Source organism: Colossoma macropomum, unplaced genomic scaffold, assembly GCF_904425465.1.
Source record: "Colossoma macropomum unplaced genomic scaffold, Colossoma_macropomum, whole genome shotgun sequence".
Taxonomy (NCBI): Eukaryota; Metazoa; Chordata; class Actinopteri; order Characiformes; family Serrasalmidae; genus Colossoma; species Colossoma macropomum.
In genome coordinates this window covers 47,852,216-47,875,137 of record NW_023494792.1, presented here as the reverse complement: position 1 = coordinate 47,875,137, position 22,922 = coordinate 47,852,216, and the positions used below count along the sequence as shown (strand labels likewise).

The following is a 22,922-nucleotide window of genomic DNA, read 5'->3' as shown; positions in this document are numbered from 1 at the left end:
AAGGGCTGCTAATTCTTTGCTAAATCAAGTTTATTTAAACCAAAGCAGAAGGTGTTCAAGGCAACACGGACCTCCTACATACATTTTATACATTGCATATGTAGAATAGTGGTTACACCACAGCCTTATATGCTGAAGGCTGGAGAATGATGCCTTGCTTTGACAGACATGCTAATATTTTGCCTGCTTTAGGAAAGACACTGAAACATGGTTAGAGTCTCGCTGGACAAGACCATCTGCCATATATTTGTAAATTTAGTTCATGTTTACGTTGCCTTTGTTTCCCCTTGAGCCCCTGCCCCCTAAAATGTCTGTGCTCAGGCCTGCTTATGTCAGAGTAATTGCTCCTGTTTTGTTGTATTATTCAAATGCAATTATTTAAAGGAATGTTTCAGTGGAAAATCCACTTATTCCAGATGTAGTTGATCATTCAAGGCAAGTTTTATGTCTTAATTTTGCTTCCTTAGTTTAGGGCAGGAGCTATGAGGCTGACATTGCTTACAAACACTGAAAATCAATAGTCACTCAAATCTTTTCTGTAAATAAATCCCCAAAACTCCTCTAAAACTGCTCAAACCAGACTCACATACGTCCATGAAGGTCCTTTCGATATGGTTAAAGACATTGTGAGCTATAAAAATGAACAAAACTCCTCTATGTTGCCAAACACTGCGGGCAGCCCACTTTAGACAACAGGTGTTGTGCTGAATTCTGAGTCCTCTCTGCATGCATGCATGTCATGTGGATGCCACAGATTATGTTCACAGACTACATTCTGTTGATTCTTTTTAAAAATGACTGTTAATGAATTTTCAAACTGTAGATATATGTCTATAAATAGAAACAACAGAAAGTGCAAACGTAATCCAAATGTCCATATGCCTGCGTGATGTGCGTGCATGCGAAGGGGAGTTGGATTCTGGGTGGGGGGGGGGCGGGGTCCGAATTCAGCACAACAGCTGTTGTCTACAGTGGTTGCTTGCAGTGTTTGACCACACAGAGAGGTTTTGTTAATTTTTATAGCTCACAGTAAGTCATACAGAGCATTAAACTACCTAGAGGGGTCTGTAAGACCTTAATAAAGACCTGGATGTCGTTTAGGAGACGGTTTGGGGTTTACAGAAAAGATTTAGGTGACTGTTGACTTATAGTGTTTTGCAATGTTAGCTTTGTAGCTTTAGCACTTAATAAAAGAAGTTTGGACACCAAACATGTTTCAGCACAATGGCTACATCTACATTTGCATTCGATTTAGACTCTGAGTTTTGATTTTTTACGGTTTGTTTCGATGTCGAGAATTGACAAAAACAACAATGTGGCAAAAATATAAAGGCAGAGTAATACTGAACTACACTATGCTTTTAATACCACTGTTCATAACTGTGACATTTAACGCTTAATAGTCTAAATGTAAAAAGTTATAACACCACAATGTCATTCTCTCTGTTTTTTCCCAGATCTCGCAGACGGGTTGGTCATGGCTGAGCTGTGATCAATGGGCTATAATTACTCAGAGTTATGTAAAAGCAGTCACATGCTAAAAATATGAGTGGGCCTTTCAGGACACTGTTTGCTTTAGCACTGACCAGCACTGAGCAGAGGTCATACTCCCCATCGGTCAAAGAACTGCGGGTGCTGTTACCTCACGTTCGCACAAAACCGTTCATACAGCACTGTCCTCCAAAACAGAGGAGCATTCCAGAGGATTCTTCCACTGCAGCGCTGACTTGGAATGAGGCAAAATGCAGACGCCATGATGCAACTGTGTGTGGTCGTTGTTCACGAATGAACTCCTTCTACTTGAATTTGCATTTCATCAATTATTTTACTGAATTATTAGGTGGTTGAAAAACATATGGAGTAGTTGGATCCCCTATGATTTTTCAATGCTCTTGTAATATGTTCACTAGCATTCAAAAGTTTGGAATCACTTGTCATACTATATTTTTGTTACTTTCTATAAAATAATTCTTGATACTATTCAGCTTTCTAAGTTATTTTAGAATCATCTACACTCTTAAAAAAGATGGTTCTTCAAGCGTTCTTTAGTAAAGAAATGGTTCTTTATAGAACCAAAAACACTCCAAAAACCCTTTGAACGATTAAAGGGTTCTTCAGATTGATGGAGAATGTGCTGCAGAATGTTCCATATAGAACCTTTTTAAAAAGTGTTCTCTATAGCACCAAGAAGTGTTCTTCTATTGACATAAGCCTGACATCTTAACAATAGAGGAACCCTTTTTGGAACCATACACAGCACATTCTCCATCAATCTGAAGAACCCTTTCATGATACAAAGAACCCTTTAATCACGCAAACTGTTCTTTGAGTGTTCACAGTTCTATATACAACCATTTTCTTTACTGAAAACCCTTAAAGAACCATCTTTTTTAAGAGTGTCCAGCTTCATTAGTGCTAAGAGTCAATTCCAAAAAGAAGTGATTCCAGGCATTTGGGACTCGACTCCAAAGCTTTGGACTCACACATTCCACAGAGTTACGTTCTAATGTGCCCAAATCTGCATGCACATGGAGTGTGAGATATTCTGCTGTTACTGTTTAGACAGCCTTTCAGAAAAATATATACCTCCACCACTCACACATCGATATTCCGGCTGTATTTTATTTTAGATGAAGTAAAAACAAAGTAAACTGTACTATTTATAATGAAAAATATGGTTACAATTAAACATGCTACAGTGTTGCCATTTACCCACCTGAAAGAGTCGACAGGTGAGAATCTGGTACAACTGAGCAGCCACAGTTAGTCAGCTAAGTTGATGGTGTTAGCTAAATTATCTCACTGAGGTCAACTGCAATTAGTATTTTACCATAAGTGCATATTTGGTCAAAGAAGTTGGGGGGACCAAGGTCAGGAGGCTAAAGCTTTTTCAAGCGTAAAACTGTGTAAACGAAGTATGTCTACAATTACACTTAGCTTATTGATGTTTCATACTTTATATGTCAATATTAAAATGCAAAAAGAAAAACATATGAATAGGAATAATAATAACATTCAGTATATCGCATTTTTCTATCTGTTGTTTCACAAACATTCTGATCTGCATGTTGTTACAAATATTTTGACATAAGTCAACAAACAATCATAATACAGTAAAGAAGATGATTCCAGGACAGGTTAGTGTTTCTTCCTTTTGTCGTTACTAGCTGTAATGTATTAAAACAAAGATCAGTTTTGAGTTTCATTAGAGTTTTAGTTTCACTATTGTAATATTGTATGATGTAATATCGTATTTTAATATTTTATACTAATGTCAAAACCTTGTTCTCTGCTCATATTGCTCTTTTGTTTGCTAGTGTTAACCAGTGGAGGATGGGTTCCCCTTTTTAATTCTTGGCTCCTCTCAAGGTTTCTTCCTCTTACTCTTAGGAAGTTTCTCCTTACCACTGTCGCCACTGGCGACGCTCACGGGGGCTTGGACCTGGACTTCTCTGTAAAGCTGCTTTACGACAACGCCTGTTGTAAAAAGCGCTTCATAAATAAACATTGACTTGAGTTTTAAACTGTAATTGACAGCTATGTGATGAGTGATATCTGACAGCTCTTTACTCAGCTATTTACTTTTTTCAACATGCCCTAATCCCCAAAATTATCTTGCATAATTTCAAAAAAGTGGAGGGGACTTTTTTCTAAATTTAGTGGTGACAGCTTTTCGATGTGATGTACCTGTAAAGTCTTTAAAGCTGATATTATTCCTGTGGTTGGGAGCTGGCACATTCAACACAGGATGTTCCTGCAAACTTGTTGAGAGTTTGATCCTACAGCAGGAAGAAGAGCAGTCAGGGTGTCGGGACCGGACACTTCATTACAGGCCGAACGTATCCCACGTACATAGATGTGAGATCATTTCTTGGAACATGAAGCTGTTTCACTCATTACAGGAAGTAAGGCTTTGAACTGAGCTTAGCTGTAACAGTAGCCACATGCTCTGACCATTTAGGATGTTAAGGAGCTGAGTCACAGAATCAAAGGTGTTTCTAGTAATGGTGAAGGGTACGACTTTAAGTTGGCCTTTAGACACTGCAACAGATGATATCTTGGCAAGTGAAAGCTTCTAGCACTGCATGTGTAGGAAATATATCCATGTCTCATTATGAGACGATTGCAAGATTGTTATTTTTAGATTATTCAGCGCACAGTTGTATGCAAAGGTTAAATAACCCTAATGTTGGTTTTATGCATAAAAATAAGTTAGTACATCCTCTACAGAGAAGAAACTTAAATATGGCATTTTCTGCAAATTATAGGGTAGAATTTTTATTTATTTGTTGTAGTTGATATATTGACAAAAACACTAATAATAAAATGTGCCATAACTTTTGCACAGACCACATTTTACAGTTAATTTTTTTCCAACGTGTTAAGCAAATAAACAATAACTGTGTATTAAAATGTGCAGACATGTGATCTCTGCACATGATGTGTAAAATTATTTTCACTTCAAAGTCAACAAAAATGGAATATGACCGGGGTGCACTAACTTTTCCATACAACTGTATTTCTACACATTTTTACTTATTGTAAGTGCACTAATTAAGTAAAACAAATTCCTAGTTTATAACAAAATAAGGCTTAAAGGTCAACAACGATGGACAACTGCACAGCATTAGCTCAGAGACGAAAGCAGCTGCTTTGGGCAGTTTCTCTCTTCATCTTCTCTACCTGTAAAAATATCTTAGCAAGTGAAAGCATCTTCAATAGAGGCATTACATCTAATATTTCTCATTATGGGACTGTTGTAATAATATTATAAGGTTATTCAACCTATTTCTGGACATGTTTCTAATATATTGTTATCTTAAAGGGTCACAATGAAAAATGTAACCATTGCTACATCTGTTGTAAACATGCATACCTGCAGATTTTCTGGTGTAAAGACTAGGAAAACCTCCTTCTGATGACGTACACTGAAGTTAGGAGGATCTTTTGAAAACTTACAACTGCTTAGAGGGCAGGCTGTCTGAAATGCTTCAAATCATCATTACCATGAAGAGAATGGACAGACTAAATATGGCAAGGTAGCTGGATACCTTACTTAGGCATCAAGTATTTATTTAGGTTGAATAAAACTACTTTATTTACTTGTTACCACATGAAGTATTTTTTTAAGGTAGATCTGACGAGCCGTTTTTTAGTGTACAGCACTGTCACATAATTTGATTTCCTTCAAACATTGTTTTTTAAAGTAAGACAATTTCACTTGATTAGATGATAATATTCCTCATGATTGGAAATATTATATTTCAGTGCTGTACAAAAAAGTCTCCAAAATCTCCAAAATGGCAAAGAAGGCAAAAAATGATCTTTACTTTTAATGTAAGTTAATGTAAAGAGATTTTATTCTAAGCAGTTTTGGAGCTCTCTTTTCTTCCATTCATCATGAAATTTTCACGCAATGTAAAGAGCAGTTGCTGACCTCAAAATATGTAGAAAAATAAATAAATAAAAAAATAGAGATACTTTTTTTTTGGACAGTAACAATGTATTACTTGCATTTAAACTTTCATTGCAAGTTAAACTGTCCCGACTGTCCGTGCCAAATCCCATCTGCCGGTGGATCACAGATTTCCTGGCAAACATGAGAGAGCAGGTGCGGCTAGGAAAACACGTCAGACCCCCGGACCCTAAGTGCTGGAGTTCCATAAGGCTGTGTGCTCTCACCCCTTCTCTTCAGTCTCTACACAAATGACTGTGTCTCTAAGGAACCAGCTGTGGAGATCCTGAAGTTTGCAGATTACACCACTGAGGTGGGCCGTATAGCCAACGGTGATGAGTCGGCTTACAGAAAGGAAGTCGAGCAGCTGGTTTCCTGCTGCAGCAGCAACCACCTGCTGCTAAACATGCCAAAAACAGTGGAGATGGTGGTGGACTTCAGGCACAACTCCCCCTCCTTACCCCCTTAACATCAATGGCTTTGTGGTTTCCACTGTTGAGTCACTCAGGTTCCTGAACACCACCATATCCAGGGATCTGAAGTAGGAGAGGAACACGCTCTCCATAGCCAAGAGAGCACAGCAGACAATGTTCTTCCTGAGACAGCTGAAGAAGTTCAACCTGTCACAGACCCTGATGATCCAGTTCTACACAGCGATCATCAAGTCCATCCTCACTTCATCCATAACCATCTGGTTTGTTTCCTCCACCTCACAAGAACGAGCCAAACTCCAGCACAAAATCAGGACAGCAAAGAGGACTATTGAATATAGTCTGCCAAACACTTCAGGACATTTACAACAGCAGGGTGATAAAGCACGCTGACAAACAGCTGACCCCTGTCATTCTGGACATCTCCTTGACCAGCCAGTGCCCTCTGGTAGAAGATTCAGGATCACCAAAACCAGCACAAGCAAACATGCTAACAGCTTTTTCCCCAGAGCTGTTGCTCTCATTAATCACAGTGGACACCACACAATTTAAACCTAAACCAACAAACCTCCTTTGTGTATTATAGCACAACATCTGTAACTTAATGCTTATTTGCATAGGAGTACTGATGTTAAACTCTTGCAATGTTCATATCATTCTTTAATATTCTGTATATAATGTTTTATATTATATGCCTACTTAGATCTATATATGTATAGATATTTATACCTGCATATGTGCATATATTCACATATCTCTTAGCTCCTCTCCATGGCTCTTTATTATTTATTCCTTATCCTGTGTTCTATTTATTGTGTTTTTATTTCAATTTTCCATTAGTTCAATACATCTTAACAGCCTGTGTGCTTGTCTGGTGTGGTCTGTATGTTAAATATTAAAGGCTTGGAAACTATGAAACAGATCAAGAATAGGTTTTGGTGATCTCACAGATTTAATAGAGCAAGAGTAGATCAAATTAGCAAGCTTGAGGTCCTTTAAACTTCACAAAAGTTCTTCATCCCCACACATCTCATTTACAAAAACACTTCTTCTTTTTGAAGGCTCTTTAGGGAAACTAAAGTAGTTCGTCTAGACTATCAGTTTAAAGAACACTCTTTAGCATCTTTATTTTTAAGAGTCTATGTCTGTGACTGGGACTCAAAAATCTAGAAACACACACTTTTTCACTATAAAATCTATTTGAATACAAATACCATTTCACCACCACAAGCATTTTTGAAGGTGACAGATTTTGCAGTAAAGTGTATGTTTAGTTACATAATGCCAAGCAATGTCTTGTAGCTAATCCCCCATGAAGCTGTGCCATCAAAAATGAATTATCACTAAAGACAAATTGAAAGTGGTAATTGTTTTAAAATGAAGCACCAGAGAGACTGAGAGACAGAGCAGCATTCTCAGTGTAGATACAGCACATTAGACATGACAATCACATTAAAGGTAAACCCGAGCTTTTCTAATTTGCAGGAGTCTTTCTTTCTTTCTTTTTCTTTCACTCTGTCTCTCATTTTCTCTCTTCATTTCTTCCTCTTTCATTTCTACTTTCTTTTTCTCCTTCTCTCTCTCTCTGACATTTGATGCATTTCCTCTCTCTCATTCACTCCTCATTTCTCTTTCACAGCCTCGTATATAATTTCTAGTAGTTCTATGGTGTCTTTAAACTGATTTGAGTCCTGAGCCCGTGTACATAACAAAGCCTTGAACTGACGAGCAAAGGCTCCGAGCAGCAAACAGACAGTTCTTCAAAAGCAGGCAGCCTGAACCTGCGACCTATTTCGATGGATAATGGACACAGTCTGCATTATTATACTGGCTCCTGGCACACAGACCTACGGTGGGTGCACGGTGGAACAGAAATTGCAGGAACATATTATGATATGGAGAGGAGAGAGAGGCTTTTTCTATAAATGCAGTCTTCTCCTGAATGAACTCTGTGAATGTGGTGTCCTATAATAGGTCCTGAACAGGCTGCACTGTGTCATAATGAATTCAGCATCCAGTGTATAATTATGCACATTTCTGCATGAGTGCATAAGTGCATGTGATTATCTGTTGGGCGAAAAAGGAAGTTTGGAGCAGTGTGTGTGTGTATGTGTATGTGTGTGTGTATGGGGAGGTTGTTTGGTACTCATAATGCATTGATATTTGTGGTACCGGCTTAATAGCACTGCTCAGCAAAGTAGTGACTTCCTGTTTCACTGGGGAATATATATGAGATGAAACACAGGCCAAGTACCCTCAGTTATCCATCACTATGAGAACAGCTACAGAAAATTAGCTAAACAGTTGAAAATTTCCACTATCAGGGCAATAACTAACAAGCTTAAACCAACCAGAGAGGTTAAGGGAAGAGGATGTATATCTATAGTGACCGCATGCACAGTGAGAACGATGGTTCAAATGGGCAAAGAATCTCCAAGGATCACAGATGGGGAATTGCAGAAATTAGTTCAGTCTTGGGGTCAGAATGCCTCCCAAACCACAATAAAGCACCTCCTATATAACCACAAATTGGGAGTGTTGCCAGTAAGAGGCCCCTGCTGTCAAGGACTAACAAACTCAACTCCTACAGTTAGTCAAACATTACTGGAACTTTGAGTGGGACTGTAATCAAATGAGACCAAAATGGAGGTTTTTGGCAAGAAACACCAGAGATGAGTTTGGCCTGGACATAAAGACGCCATGCAGAAAAGTACCTCATTGCCAAAGTGAAGTATGGTGGTAGATCTGTGATAACTGTGGGGCTGTTTTTATTCCAAAGGTCCTGGACAATTTATTCAGATACATGCTATCACAGAATTCATCAAGTACCAGCAGAAATAAAACCAAAACCTGACTGCCTCAGGCAGAAAGCTTAAACTGGACTATAGATTGGATCTTCCAGCAGGACAATGACACAAAGCCTCAACGCATCAAAATCAACACAAAAATGGTTCACTGACCATAGGATTAAGGTTTTGCCATGGCCACACTGTCACCTCAGCTGAAGCCTAAAGAAAACCTGTGGGATGAGCTGAAGAGAAGAGTTCACAGTGCGGACCCCAGAATCTGAAGGATCTGGTGAGGTTCTGTATGGAGGAGTGGACTTGCCATGTGCTCTTCAGTCTCATTAAGCATCATAGGAGAAGTCTCAGAGCTGCTGTGCTCCACCTACAAAAGCGCTTTTTTGTAGTTACTGTTGCTAGACTGAACAAGCTTTATAGAAAACTGACAAATGTACATGTTAAAATTGCTACAATGCTATTAATTTAAACTGTATTTATTTTGTGTGTGAAAGGACAGATCAAATGTAGTATTTTTATTTCAAGCTAATAGTAGCTTGGTGGAAATTTCATTGGTGTTTAAAGGCTAATGTTTTCTGGGCTCACAAGTGGCACAACCAATGGCGCTATTGTCGGGAGGGTGAGATAATCCCCTCTGGCGATGCCACAGCCATCATTTAGCAGCAGTTCAAAAGGCAGTTGACGTGCGTTGTGCGTTGTGAAGGAAGCATGTGCTAGCCTTCACCCTCCCAGCTTGGCCATGAGTAAACTGGCAAGAAATTTGTGCACAAATACAAAACATTTTCTTAGAAAGAAATGTCTTTGTAAGATCTTTTGCATATTGCAGTCTTCTGCTGTATCAGTATTGGCAAGGCCAATATTATGATAATAAAAAACACAGGATATATTATGCAGTCCTACTGTGTACCCTGTCTCATTAAATACATAGCAAACACTGAGTATATACACTCATGTGTGTGTGTGTGTGTGTGTGTGTGTGTGTGTGTGTGTGTGTGTGGATGATTACAATAACACTATCTAGTAGATTAATCCCTCCTCCTCATTTCTAAGACAGCAGTGGTGACCCATTCAATCCTCTAATGCATTCCTGGATAGCGTGGCTGAATGACTGACAGCAGTGAGCAACCCACCACTGATGTATTCCAAGTACTAAAAAAAAAAGACCTCCTCAATGACATTTGAATCACCATGCCAGTCTGTCAGGCACGAGGGAGGTGCAGTCACCTTGATGAAGTCAGTATTATTACCGAGGTTACCGTCTGCTGAATGCCTGGAAACTGTGTGTGTGCCTGCATGTGTGTGTGTATGTGCATGACTTGCTAAAATTGTTGATTTGTTAAGGGAGCTATTACAGCGATTCGATAGGGAGGTGGACTGCTGGCTGAACATAATGGAAATTCAGAGCAATAAATGGTGAAATGAGGGGGGGCGAAATACAACAGACAATAAACAGCAGTTGAACTGACTGTTACCGTCCATTTGCAGCGTCAAACCACAGACAAAGATATGAGAGGAGGAACCCAAGCAGTACAGCCTCTACATGGGTTGCTTCAGATAGAACAGAAACTCAAATAACCTTCAAACTGTTGTGTATAACAATAAAGTAAAGCCAAGATAAGGTTTCAGTTATGTTTGAGTTTGGTTAACCCTTTAATGCTCAGGCAAAAAAAGCAGTTCCTCTCCTTTGCCAACATGATTTCTCAATGCTGTTGTCATGTGGAGAATCGTAAGCTAGCCCTTCAGGTCAGGCCATACATGTCAAAAAGCAAAACGTCAAAAAATGAGGAAGAAACCCACCTCTACGATAATGCTAATTTCTTTTAGCTCCCTTACAGAATTCTAGTAAGTCATATTTAGTTCTATAGCATATTTAAAAAACAACTGACATTAAATGCATTACACGTGTGAAATCATGTGAAGATTAAAATGAAGAAACTATAAGTTAAACGAAAAGCAACAGACGTTGTAAAACTAAGGCACAGGCTAGAAAAATAAACAGACAAAATAATCAACAGACAAGATTAAAACCAAGGAGGAAAGTGAAGCATAAGACAACAAAGAACATCTGATAGCACTATGCAAACTGAAATGCACCTGGACATTTTTTGGCTATTCCAGATTAAATTTGTGAAAGGCATTTCATGTATAATTTGAAGTGTATATCCAACATATTAACATACATTTGGCCTTGTGTGCACTTGTTTTTACAGTGGCTCTTTCAATAAAGAGCCCTGGCAGAATGTAGTAGGCCTATAATGACTTTTTGCTCATGAAATTGGTCCTACTCAATGGGCTTATGCTAGTTGTTCGTCTAACACGTTAGGCCTTCAGTCCAGCTCCCGAAGTCCTGATCAACAGAAGAGCACACTTGGTTGTATCTGCCTTGTATCTGACAGTGAAGAGAACACATTTACCTTCGGCTAGGTTAACCTCAGTGAGATAGTTAGACTGCATTGCAAACTTTGCAATGCAGAACTTTTTTTGAAAGGTCTGAGAACAAATTTTGTGAATGATTGCCTTGTCTGGGTATAAGCTTTGGTTTACAACCCTAGTGTATTGCCTTCCTTTTTGCCGTTACTAGCTGTAGCCTTAGGCTGGGTTGAGGCAGCAGAACAGATTCCACAAAAATCTGCGCCTGAACCTTGAGGAATCTGCCTGTGACAAGTTTTCCAAATGTAAAAAGAATGGAGTGGATCTTCATGGGTGGTGTTTTGAATGGGAAGTTCAACACCATCAAATACATATGGTCAGACTAAAGAAACTAGAACTGTGCTTCTTTTTGAAGCAGAAAGATGGGGAGAAAAGGTCCAGCAGGTTTAATTCATCCTGCTCAGCCCATGTGAACATTAGCAATGTTAATCAGTGCCTTGAATACCAAAACTAGTAAGCAAAGAGACACAACACTGTATTTCTACATCAAAGTAAACTACTCACCAAGTGATGAGGGGTACTAGTCGTTTATTTCTCAAGAAGTTTTAGCAGCTTCAGTGATAACAATGTGGAGAATGGTACATGCCAGTGAATTAATATTTACCTTCAAGCTGAATATTTTTAAAATAGCAAATATGTGCAGAACTCTACTACTGTACAGCCAAGGTGTGAAATACAAAGCGTCATGGGGAGTCCATGACCCCCTAATTAACCTTTTGGACTCTCTGAATGTTTCAAAATCAAAATTCTTGAAGGTTCCTTAATACGAATTCAGAAAAAGGTCAAAAGAGCTTCTGTCTTTATTATTCTTATCTAATGATAGATGCAGCACTGGTCTGCCCCAAGCTGGGTCAAATTGGTTAACCAAGTTCGTCCTTCATAGCCTAGCAACTGTAACTATGCTATATACAGTTACAGCTATATCTCTGAAAAACTTTACAACATGCTGTAGCATCTCTGTAAATCTGAAAACTTGCCCAAGTTCCCAAGAGATGGGTGGAAAAAGTGAATTGTTACTCATTTCTCAAACTGAAGACAAAAGAGGAGATGAGTACGATTTCAATTCATGTATGACACACTGCATTACCAAACCAGAAAAGAGCATTTCCAAAAGAGGAGCTGTTAAACCAAACATTTTGTTGCCATTGAAGGTAGCATCAGCACTGCTATGGTGAGTGCGTTAGCAGCCAGTCAGTGCTGGAGTAGCCAGCCAACGTGGGCCCCCCAAATACCAGGGGGTATTTCTCACACTGTTTATTTTCAGAGAGTGTCCATGGTGGAAAAATCTGCAATCCATGGCACAAAAACGTGTTTTGTGGTGGAACAAGCAGAGCCCGCTGAATCCACCTTCTGCCCTACACTGTTAGAAATAAAGGTTCTGTGCAGGTACTTTTTGTTTCATCAAGGTCCAATGTAAATGTACCCTCAAAGGTACAACAGTGGTTTTAAGGCCCAATTGTGAACCTTTAATAAGTTTTTCCAGGTGAAAAGAATGTATTTGTCCCTCTTCATAACCTAATGTTTTAAAACAGAACAATAAAATAAAAGCCCGGAGACGAGACGGGGTGTGCGGAGTCAATACAACTTAGAAAATATAATTTCAATGTTTTACGGTTCAGTTTTGTTCCCTGACTAAAGGCAATGAGATGTACCCTTGAGGGTACCACCCCAGTGACAAGAGGGGTACAGTCCGAGTGACAGTTTCATACCTTCATTTCTGAGAGTGTAGGATATAATGGCGTTTTGGGAGGAATACACTCTGCTGTCTGAACGCAGCCTTTAACTTGCTGGCTAGCAGGCTAGCAGAGTAATGTAATGAAGTTGTATCAATAGTCATGTATAACTGATGGATCAGTCTGCTATAAATCAGAGTTTGAACATAGCAAATGGTATGTTATAATTTTTAAATTTTGAAAGGACTTAAAAGCATCAACAATGACAAAGTTGGACAAAATAGGATTGTTAAGAACATTTCACATGTTTTGGATCTATTCTAGCTAATTAAAGTTCAATGCACTCCCATAAACTGCTCCTGTATACAATATTCAAACCAACATGCATAAAATCAGCTAATACTATATCTAATTTTGAACAAGTCCATTAAGGATTACTTATTCTGGGAAACATCTCCTAGTAAGCCGACAGGACAGTTTGCTTCCACATAGGCCATTCTAAGAAGCTTGTTCACAACTGTCATTACACGTCTAAGACATTTTCTAATGTTTATGGCAGAGAGTACAAAGGTCTTCAACAAACTCCAACATGTTAATGAGCTTAATTAAAGATTAAGCCGGTGAGGCTTAGGGACTTCTCTGTGATAAAACAAGGTCTTTATTCCAGGTAAAGATAAGGGAGATTCCCACTCTCACCTCCAATTAGGAATTACTTTATGTCCTTAAACAGAGAAGAAAAGACAGGTTAGACATTTGACGGTTTCAGAGGTTAAGGGCACGATTTACTGTATGTAAATTACAAAGCATGACACAGCGCAGCTATAAAGAAACTGTATAAAAATCCCACAGCATTTCCGTTCTATAAACATCAAAGATGAAACTGCATATTAGTGTTATGTTGTTGCAGCTCTAGTGTTATATGGTTTGTTGTGTCAGTGTGGTGTTATAAATTACTTTATAACTTTATAGGAACATTGAGGAATGGCTTTATTTTCATAATGCCTGGTGCTTACTCTATGGCATTTACATGGAAGATGGAGAAATGGTCAGTAAGAGGGATGGGAGGAAAGATCATTCAAATTTGCCATGTTACTGTACAGCAAGTGAATATTTTCATTCCACCCAATAATATATGCAGTATGTTATTCCGTCCCACATGCTTGTTTACTGCACTGTCTGTTACTAGAATGTCCTTGGGTGGCCATGGTGCTGTTTCAGCAATTTCTGAATGAATCTTTAATGTAAAATACCCTATTTCTAATGAATCAACAGTAACACTGTTATGGCTTTGCTGTCATTCCATAATGGTAATGTCCAAGGCATTACAAATAGACTAACTACATTTTTCCCCATGGTGTTCTTTATCCTCAACTAGAGCACTGGACAAGAGTCAATTATGACTGGAAAAAGCACACTTGGAATGCTAAGCTTTGGCGACATTAGCCACTGGACACAGTCAGACCTTTACATTGAACAGTAGATAATCATATGATGAAGGCAGAGGCAATGCCGTAATACATAGGTAATATTTTAAGGCATTGAGTTTGGGTAGACTGTCTTAGTTCTTAGACAGCTATCTTAAATATGCTGCATACTAATGTCTTATTATGGCCAAATTTTAAGGCAATGTTATATGTAGGCCGATCTTTAATTGATATGGGACAGCAAGTTTTCTTGAACAGTTTCATTCATTATAGCTGACAGAGACAATACAAGTAATCTTCCGGATATCATGCGGATGTGGGCCACTTATGGCAGAGATACAGCATTGCTGGCCCACTGTCAGCACTGGTAACCTGCATGTGAGCCAAAGGTGGCCCACATATCGAAGACGTGGATTTGGCCCACTTCTGGCAGCTTCAATTGCATGTTTTTTCAACTAATGTATGTGATGTTACTTGTCTGTTCAAATGCATGTACAGTACTGTGCAAAATTTAAAGATCACTTTTAATTTATTTACTTTCTAGTAGAAAATAAGTACTAAGTTATTCTTTTTTTTAGCATCAGGAAAATATATATATAAAAATGTATTTAATAGTAAATTACACAGAGGCCTCAACAACTAAATATATATTTTTTCAGTATTCATTGTGTCCACCCTTTGCCCAAAAACATTTAATGATTTTGATGTCAGGACTCTGGGGTGGTCAGTTCATTGTTCTGAGAACACCAGCAGCTTCTTTGTTTGATTTGCAAATGTTCTTCTTTTTTGTCTGTTTCTCAATTTTCTCTTCTCTCTCAAAGATGAAAGCTTTATCTGATGGTGACAGTTTTGGTGGTCTACCAGGTCTTGCATGATTGTTAGAAGCCCACTTTTCTCTATAATTTTTATTATTTTTCCAGTTTTGGAAACTGTTCCTTTGACTTTCTGCCTTATACAAGTGCATTATCTTTTCACCTCATAAATATGTGCTGAAAAGTTAATAACCTACCTAATGGCTGTTTGATTAGAAATTAAATAAATGAAGGGTGGTCCCTTTGCACAGTACTGTAGATGGCCATTTTACAGTTTTCAGTGCATCGATAGTATTTATATATTACCATGGTAGCTAATGCTTTCATTTCATGCTTTTTTTAAATTAGCATAGTTTCTGCTGGGCTTTTACGACAGTGCTGTCCATATCATTAGCAAGGTAACAATATTGAATCAGCTGTAAAATCTATATGGCGCATTCTTGAATGAACAGGTAGATTTATGTGGATGCATTGTTCCGTAGCAGACTAGATCCAGAGATCTTCAAAAACACAAAACTCGGAAGGCTGTAGTGATGCTGAAGATTTTCTTTTCTTTTCCATAATTTTCCAAAAGTTCTATCCTTTGGGAACTCAATTGTAAAGTATGTATTGATAATGCTGTACAATACATACTGAATAACAGACCTAATGTCTTGGCTATCAAAAGTGTTATTTATGTAAGGGTAACTACACCCCACTATTTTCAGCTAACTCCACCCCTGGCTCAACTTTGAAAAACGCTCAAAAATGGGAGGGGCACATTGGGAGGGGCACTGCAGTGATCTACCGGTTTGGAGGTGGGCCTGTGAGGGAAACCAGGAGGGCTGGGCTGCTGTGTTTTTATAGTTAACATTAGCTACCAGAAAACATAGAGAGTGCCAGAATCAAACAGCACTTTTGCAATTTCGAGGTCTTACGAGGTTGAAGATTTTTCTCCACTACCATCCCCATCTTCAACGAGGGAAAGTGTTTCTGACAAGAGAGCGTGTCTTAAGCCTTACCAGTATAAGCCACTGACTGAAGCTGCCAAAGTTAACGTAGTGCCAGAAAATTATCAACAGCCAGCGGGAAAGGCATCCGAACGGTAGAACATTCCCTAAAACCATGACAGCTAGCTTCTAATTATCTATTCAACAGGTCCATATTCGATATAACCCGATGTTCTCCCTCGATCTAGACTTGTATGGTTTCATATTTATGATCATGACACGAGCAGAGCCACCTTTCTACATGGCTCTGAGCACGAGTAGGGCATCATCAGGGGGCGGTAACATTGGTTGGCTAATTTGCATACTGTGCACATCCAAAGTGCAAAGACACATCATCCATGTCTATAGCAGAGTTGAACCAGAGGGGCACTGCAGAGGCGGAACTGACCACGATAAAAATTATATTTGTACAGTTTGGAAAGATGTGTTCACATTTCAAGCAAGGTTGGTGTATATTATTATTACAGAACAATGCATTTCTACAACGAGTCTCCTTACTGCAGAGATGGTACTGATCTCCTGCTTCAGCTATTAATGAAAAAAGTCTAAGGGTGTTGTTACTCTTTAAAAGGTATTAAAAGGTTCAGTAATCAATCCAGAGCCCTTGTCTCTTTAGCCATGGTCCCACTGAAGAGAGCTGTTCACTTACTAGATGCTTACTAGAGGATGTAGGTTTGCCTCCTATGTTCATTCAAAGTTAAAGAAGCAAGACACACAGCAGTTTCATTTTGAATTAAGTGCCATTTCTTCTCTGGACTTTTGTACCTAATTTCCACATTTCCAAAAACACAGCAAAATGCCAACAGTTTAGAATCCCCGAAGCATGAAAACCCCTTGGAAAGGCTTTTTACTACGCAGTAGCAAAACAAATGTGTTGCTTACAGTAACCAAACCTCTCAGAAAACAAAGTTAGAGAAGTTAGAGAAGTTAGAGGAGTTGGCTAGTGGGCAGAATGCCCCCCCTATACAATTGCTCTCTAGCTAGAGTGTGCCAGTAAGTTGTTTTATAAGAAATGCTAACAACCTACACAACTGGCTTTGTGGGCAGTGTGGACCCAGGCAGCTCACTATAGGTACTGAGACACCCACGTTCATATCTTCAACATGCAGATTGCTGCGGTGAGAAAACATAATTATAAATGTGCATATTAACAAGGTTAGCAAACTCATTAATTCAGTGTTTTGTGTTTTTTTTTGTATCTAATTGACACCAATGATCATGACTAGCGCCGTGCTTTTGGAAAAGGGGCAAGGAACGCCAGGAATATTACTCTTTCCATTTGTTTATGGTTGTTCCATGACACAGTCACTGTGATGAAGCCAAAGCTTTTCTTATTAAGGAGTGCTTAACAGATGCAGTAGTTCATAGGTCATCATTAATTGCCCCTGGGAGACTATGCATTGTCCCTAAATTTGTCCCTGCACGTGCTTGTGTGGTTTAATCTCACATGCAGGGGTCCAAACATCGAGGTGTGTGTGAAAGCTCTCAGTGGATCTGCATGTTAAAGAGCCCACTGGCAGTCACTGCTTACGTGACATGCAAACGTGAGTCCCTGTCAGCTGCTTGCATCCCCCCCCCCAGTTTCCCACACACAACATGAGATGATTCAACATGTTATATGGGACAAGACCTTTAAGAGCTGGAGGTAATATATTCAAATGCACAATAATCTAACAGGGCATTTGCTTCAGATAACATTAATGGTGCTTTATAATAGAAAGCTTTAGTGTCTTGTACAGGAGCTGAATGGATGGTGTCCTCCAGCACCATCACACAAGTTACACAAGTACAAACAAGCTAGCAATACATATCTAACACCTCTCAGACATTTAATTAAACCAGGTGTGGATCATAGGTTAATTACAGTGTTAGTTGTTTCAGACCTGCCTCATTACAATATGAAACCACTTTTGTTGCAGGTACACTATAAACTGATTCAAATATTATGCAAACATTCTATAGGTTTCAAACAATTTGTAGAAAGTTGTAAAAAATGAATGTTTTTGCTGATGAATGAAGCTGTACATGATTTCATAATATTTAAGAAAGCTGTACAGCATTGAGAATGAACATATAATGAAATTAATATCCAGAATGCCTCATATTTGAAAAACGGTGAACAAATCTTGCCAGTCAAATATCAATTAATGATTATGATATTTTATGTTTTATTTAAAGTTATTTAATAAATAACTACACTTGATTAGTTAATAGCATTTACTATTTTCAAAAAACTTATTTATGTTCCCAAAATACTTTCAGATGTAAATAAGCCATTTGTTTACATGTTGGTGTCTAATTTTATTGGAGTCTGAAGTTATAAATAACAAGTGCTTCCAAACCTTTGAACAGAAATGTGTTACATCTATAATTACTGTCAAAACTCAAAGCCATATATGTATCGTCGCTGTCCAATAAAAAACGTGTCTCCATTTTTGGAGATTTTTAGTTTTCTGCATAATATGAGTACAGCAGCTGTCCTTCACATTATGTTAAAATTTTATGATGATTGGACCAATAGAAATGCTCCAAAATCACTCTGAATAAATTATATTTACATTAATTTACATAAAAAGTAAAGTTTTTGCCCTCTCTTGTAAAGTTACCATTTTAGAGATACTTGTTTTTCTTTGGACAGCTACGATACATATATATAGACAGATAGAGAGACTTTTATATTATATTATATTATATTATATTATATTAAATTATATTATATTAAATTATATTATATTATATTATATTATAGATACTGTCCAAAGAAAAAAACATGTGTCTCCATTTTCTTACATTCATTGGAGTAGGGCAGATGTCCATTACATTACGTTTGAAATTTTGTTGATGAATGGAACCAACAGTAATGCTCCAAAAGTGCCTGAAATAAAATCTCTCTATATTAAATTACATTGAAAATAAAGAATGTTTTTGCCCTCTTCTGTAAACTTACTCTTTTTTTCCTGGGACAGTGATGATATATATGTATTACTAGTGTAGACATTACTAGTAACACTGATCAAAAATAAATGACCGTTTAAACAGAGTGAAACACGATAACTGTGTGTCTGTGGGGGTCAATGAGGACAAACATTAAATCATCCTGCTATGGCATTTATGGCCTGAAGTAGGAATCTGGCCATAAGTGTGATTGTCATAGGGCAAATAGGGCTACATGGGCACACGTCTGCAGGAGAGGGGCTAATAGAGAGAGAGAGAGAGAGAGAGAGAGAGAGAGAGAGAGAGAGAGATGAATACTTGTTGTCTCTCAGTCATCTGTCAAGAACTGTGCCAGTGAAACTTTAGAGTGGTTCAGGAGGTCCAGGCCTTACCCTGCTAACAACACTGGGTTACAGGCCTCTTCAGTTGTTACTGAGGATAATGATCACGCTTATGTCATACGTTATAAATGAGCAAACCTGCTGTAAAAATAAAATGTTTTCCTTCAAAAGTCAGCGTTTTTCTTCTTGCATGCTGATGAACGAAACAGCTAATACCGTATGCTATGCGTTCGTGGCTTATAGACACTTACATTACGAGCAACACTTGCATAACTTTCCTTCTTTGAACGAGACAGCATGCCCACTATGCGTTGGAAATGTAAAGCGATATTTTTACTCCATCTCTCCTTTTTTCGCAGCTGCTGCCGGAGGTAGTCCATGGGAAAAGAAAGCTCTCTGGGCCCGAGGAGAAAAAAAGATAGCTATTTTCAGCCTTAACGTCACTCTTTTCTACTTGGCCCTCAACTCTCTGCTCCCCTGCCTCGATGAACTGTTGCTTCATCTCTGTTCCGCCGTGATATCTGAGTTTACAGCAAACTACTGGAAGACTGCGCAGCAACGCTCAACAGAAGTGTTGTTTTAAGCGCATTTTAAGGGGAGAAAACGACATTTCATCCTCTTTTAGTTTTACCTCAGTTTCTGTGAAGACCAGCAGTGGAGACAGAGCCCTTTCCCACCCATATTCTGACAGGCTCCGCCCCCAACGCTGGTAGTTTTCCTCACACCTGCGCTGCGATTGGCTGGTAGTTTCCCGCTGGCTGCGCGACCATTGGCCAGTAGTTTCCCGCCACCTGCGCCGGATTGGCTGGTGTCCGCGGCCTGACTGTGAGTACAAATCGCAGCCAGTCCGAGCTCTGGAAGCCTGGCTGGCCGAAAAATGGGTGGAAAATCTAATGGCCTGATGTGACAACGAAAATACAACAAGCGCTGTGTTTTAGAGGCAGGGCAGTGTGGAAATATGAACTTTTCCCTCAGCAAACTGCTCCTCAAAGCTGAGCCAAACAGCCATTAATTTAAATAGGGAGATTCCTAAAGAACCAACCAACAGGTTCCCTTAGCTGAGGCAAAGTAAGGACGCGCTTTTAAATGATTCTTGGTAAACAATCATAAACGATTAAGTAAATTAAACTTGAGCTTTCAAGTAATGGTTTTAGTGAGTTTTGGAGTGATAGTGCCAGTCACGTGTTCTCATGAACGGCCTTCCATGCCTTTCATTCCTTTTTCAGTGGAACAGGAAAAGTCGATGGCTAAAACAGCTGAACATTTTGAATTGGCTTCGTTCGCCATAAAATCAGAAGCGAGCCCGCGTGTCTTTGTGTGTGTGTGTGTGTGTGTGTGTCCACGTCACAGCGCGGGGAGGGCGACGCCGCTTTAAAAAGGCGCGAGCGTGCCAGCGGTTCCAGACAGCCCGCGTGCGGAGGGAGGGAAACGAGGGTGGGGGGAGGAGATAGAAACAGAGTGAGAGAGAGAGAAAGAAGGAACGAGAGAACGCAAGGAAAAGCAAAACAAAAACAAACAAAAGCGCGCGCGCCACCCGTAAAGGGGAAAAGAATGCGCAAGAAAAGGACAAGAGCAACGCGTGCGCGAAAGCGAGAGTGAGGCGAGACAGAGAGAGCGAGACGCGCGCGCAAGGGAGACTCGGACTCACCGGTTGTTTTCCTCCTCCAGGACGCACACGCTGAACGAGCGCAACACGCGCGAGGCGCGGTGAGACGGGCAATAGAACAGGCACCGGATCACGTTGCCCTCTTGGGGGTGGGGAGGGGAGGGGGGGCACAAAGATGACCGTGGTGCCCGCGGAGAACCTCGACGAGACCGTGGCACTGGCGGCCCTGTCCCCGGACGCCCATGAGCCCGAAAGAGCGGACCAAGAGTGCTGCGAGCGTGTGGTCATCAACATCTCGGGCTTGCGCTTTGAGACGCAGCTCAAGACGCTGGCGCAGTTCCCAGCCACCCTGCTGGGTGACCCCAGGAAGAGGATGCGCTTTTTCGACCCACTGAGGAACGAGTACTTCTTTGACCGGAACCGGCCCAGCTTCGACGCCATCCTCTACTACTACCAGTCTGGCGGGCGGCTGCGCAGACCCGTGAACGTGCCAGTGGACGTTTTCATGGAGGAGATCCGGTTCTACGAGCTGGGCGAGGAGGTCATCGACAACTTCAAGGAGGATGAGGGTTTCATTAAGGAGGAGGAGAAGCCGCTGCCTGAGAACGAGTTCCAGCGGCAGGTTTGGCTCCTCTTTGAGTACCCGGAGAGCTCCAGTCCGGCTCGTGCCATTGCCATCGTTTCTGTGCTGGTCATCCTCATCTCCATCGTCATCTTCTGCTTAGAGACACTGCCTGAGTTTAGGGAGGACGGAAAGGCACGAGAAGAAGAGCGGGCGGCCTGGAACGCGACGGGTCGCGCCGACTCACCCCTGCCACCACCGCCTAACCCTTTCACAGACCCCTTCTTTGTGGTGGAGACCCTGTGCATCGTGTGGTTCTCCGTTGAACTGCTGGTGCGCTTCTTGGCGTGCCCAAGCAAGGCGGCCTTCTTCAGGAACATCATGAACACCATTGACATCGTGGCCATCATGCCCTATTTCATTACACTTGGCCTTGAGCTAGCTGAGCACCAGGGCAACGGTGGCCAGCAGGCCATGTCGCTGGCCATCCTCAGGGTCATCCGGCTGGTACGCGTGTTCCGCATCTTCAAGCTCTCGCGACACTCCAAAGGCTTGCAGATCTTGGGCAAGACACTCCAGGCGAGTATGCGTGAGCTGGGCCTGCTCATCTTCTTCCTCTTCATCGGGGTCATCCTGTTCTCCAGTGCCGTTTACTTTGCAGAGACTGATGACCCTGAGTCTGGGTTCAGCAGCATCCCAGACGCCTTTTGGTGGGCAGTGGTCTCCATGACCACTGTGGGCTATGGGGACATGTGCCCAGTGACCATTGGGGGCAAGATCGTGGGCTCGCTGTGCGCCATCGCTGGCGTGCTGACCATTGCACTCCCAGTGCCTGTGATCGTGTCCAACTTCAACTACTTCTACCACAGGGAGACAGAGCACGAGGAGCAGCTGCAGTACACGCACGTAACATGTGGCCAGCAGCAGCAGCAGTCCTCGTTTGGAGAGCTGAGAAAGAGCCCCAGCAGGCCGTCCCTCTCCAAATCGGACTACGTGGACTCGGACGACGCAGACTCGATCAAATACACGAACTGCAGCCCTCACAAAGCCTACACGGGAAAGCTTACCGACGTGTGACGCTGAGGGGTGAAAGGAAAACGAAGAAAAAACAACAAAAAACAACAGCGTGCGCACCAGTAGCGCACGTGACTCCATTTCTCATCCCCCCTTTGCGCTCCGGCTTGAGTCCATTTGGCTGAGCTCTTATGTCCAAGCATGTGTTGCAGCGAAACGGAGTCTTTTATTTGGAGGAATAAGATGTGAAAGTGGAGCGTTGGAGTTTCTTGCTTTTGTTTTCTGTTCATTTTCTTTTTTTTTTCCAAACTTGTCTTCCATATTGGCAATGATTGGTATCAAGACGCACGAAGTGGGAAAAAGTAGCTGCCTCCAGCCTCAAATATATATATATATATATATATATATATATATATATATATATATATATATATAGTACTAGTAACCAGC

The 22,922-nt window shown here is 40.5% G+C and overlaps 1 protein-coding gene across 1 annotated transcript; it reads left to right on the top strand.

Moving 5' to 3' along the window:
* Positions 1 to 20,719: 20,719 nt before the first annotated feature.
* On the top strand, positions 20,720 to 22,828 carry LOC118812402 (shaker-related potassium channel tsha2). Its single transcript, XM_036577398.1, has one exon. The coding sequence runs from the start codon at positions 21,072 to 21,074 to the stop codon at positions 22,533 to 22,535; it is 1,464 nt and encodes a 487-aa protein (XP_036433291.1). The 5' UTR covers positions 20,720 to 21,071; the 3' UTR covers positions 22,536 to 22,828.
* The last annotated feature ends 94 nt before the right edge of the window (positions 22,829 to 22,922 follow it).

Coding starts and splice junctions, on each gene's coding strand:
- LOC118812402 (XM_036577398.1), top strand. CDS start 21,072: ATGACCGTGGTGCCCGCGGAGAACCTCGACGAGACCGTGGCACTGGCG.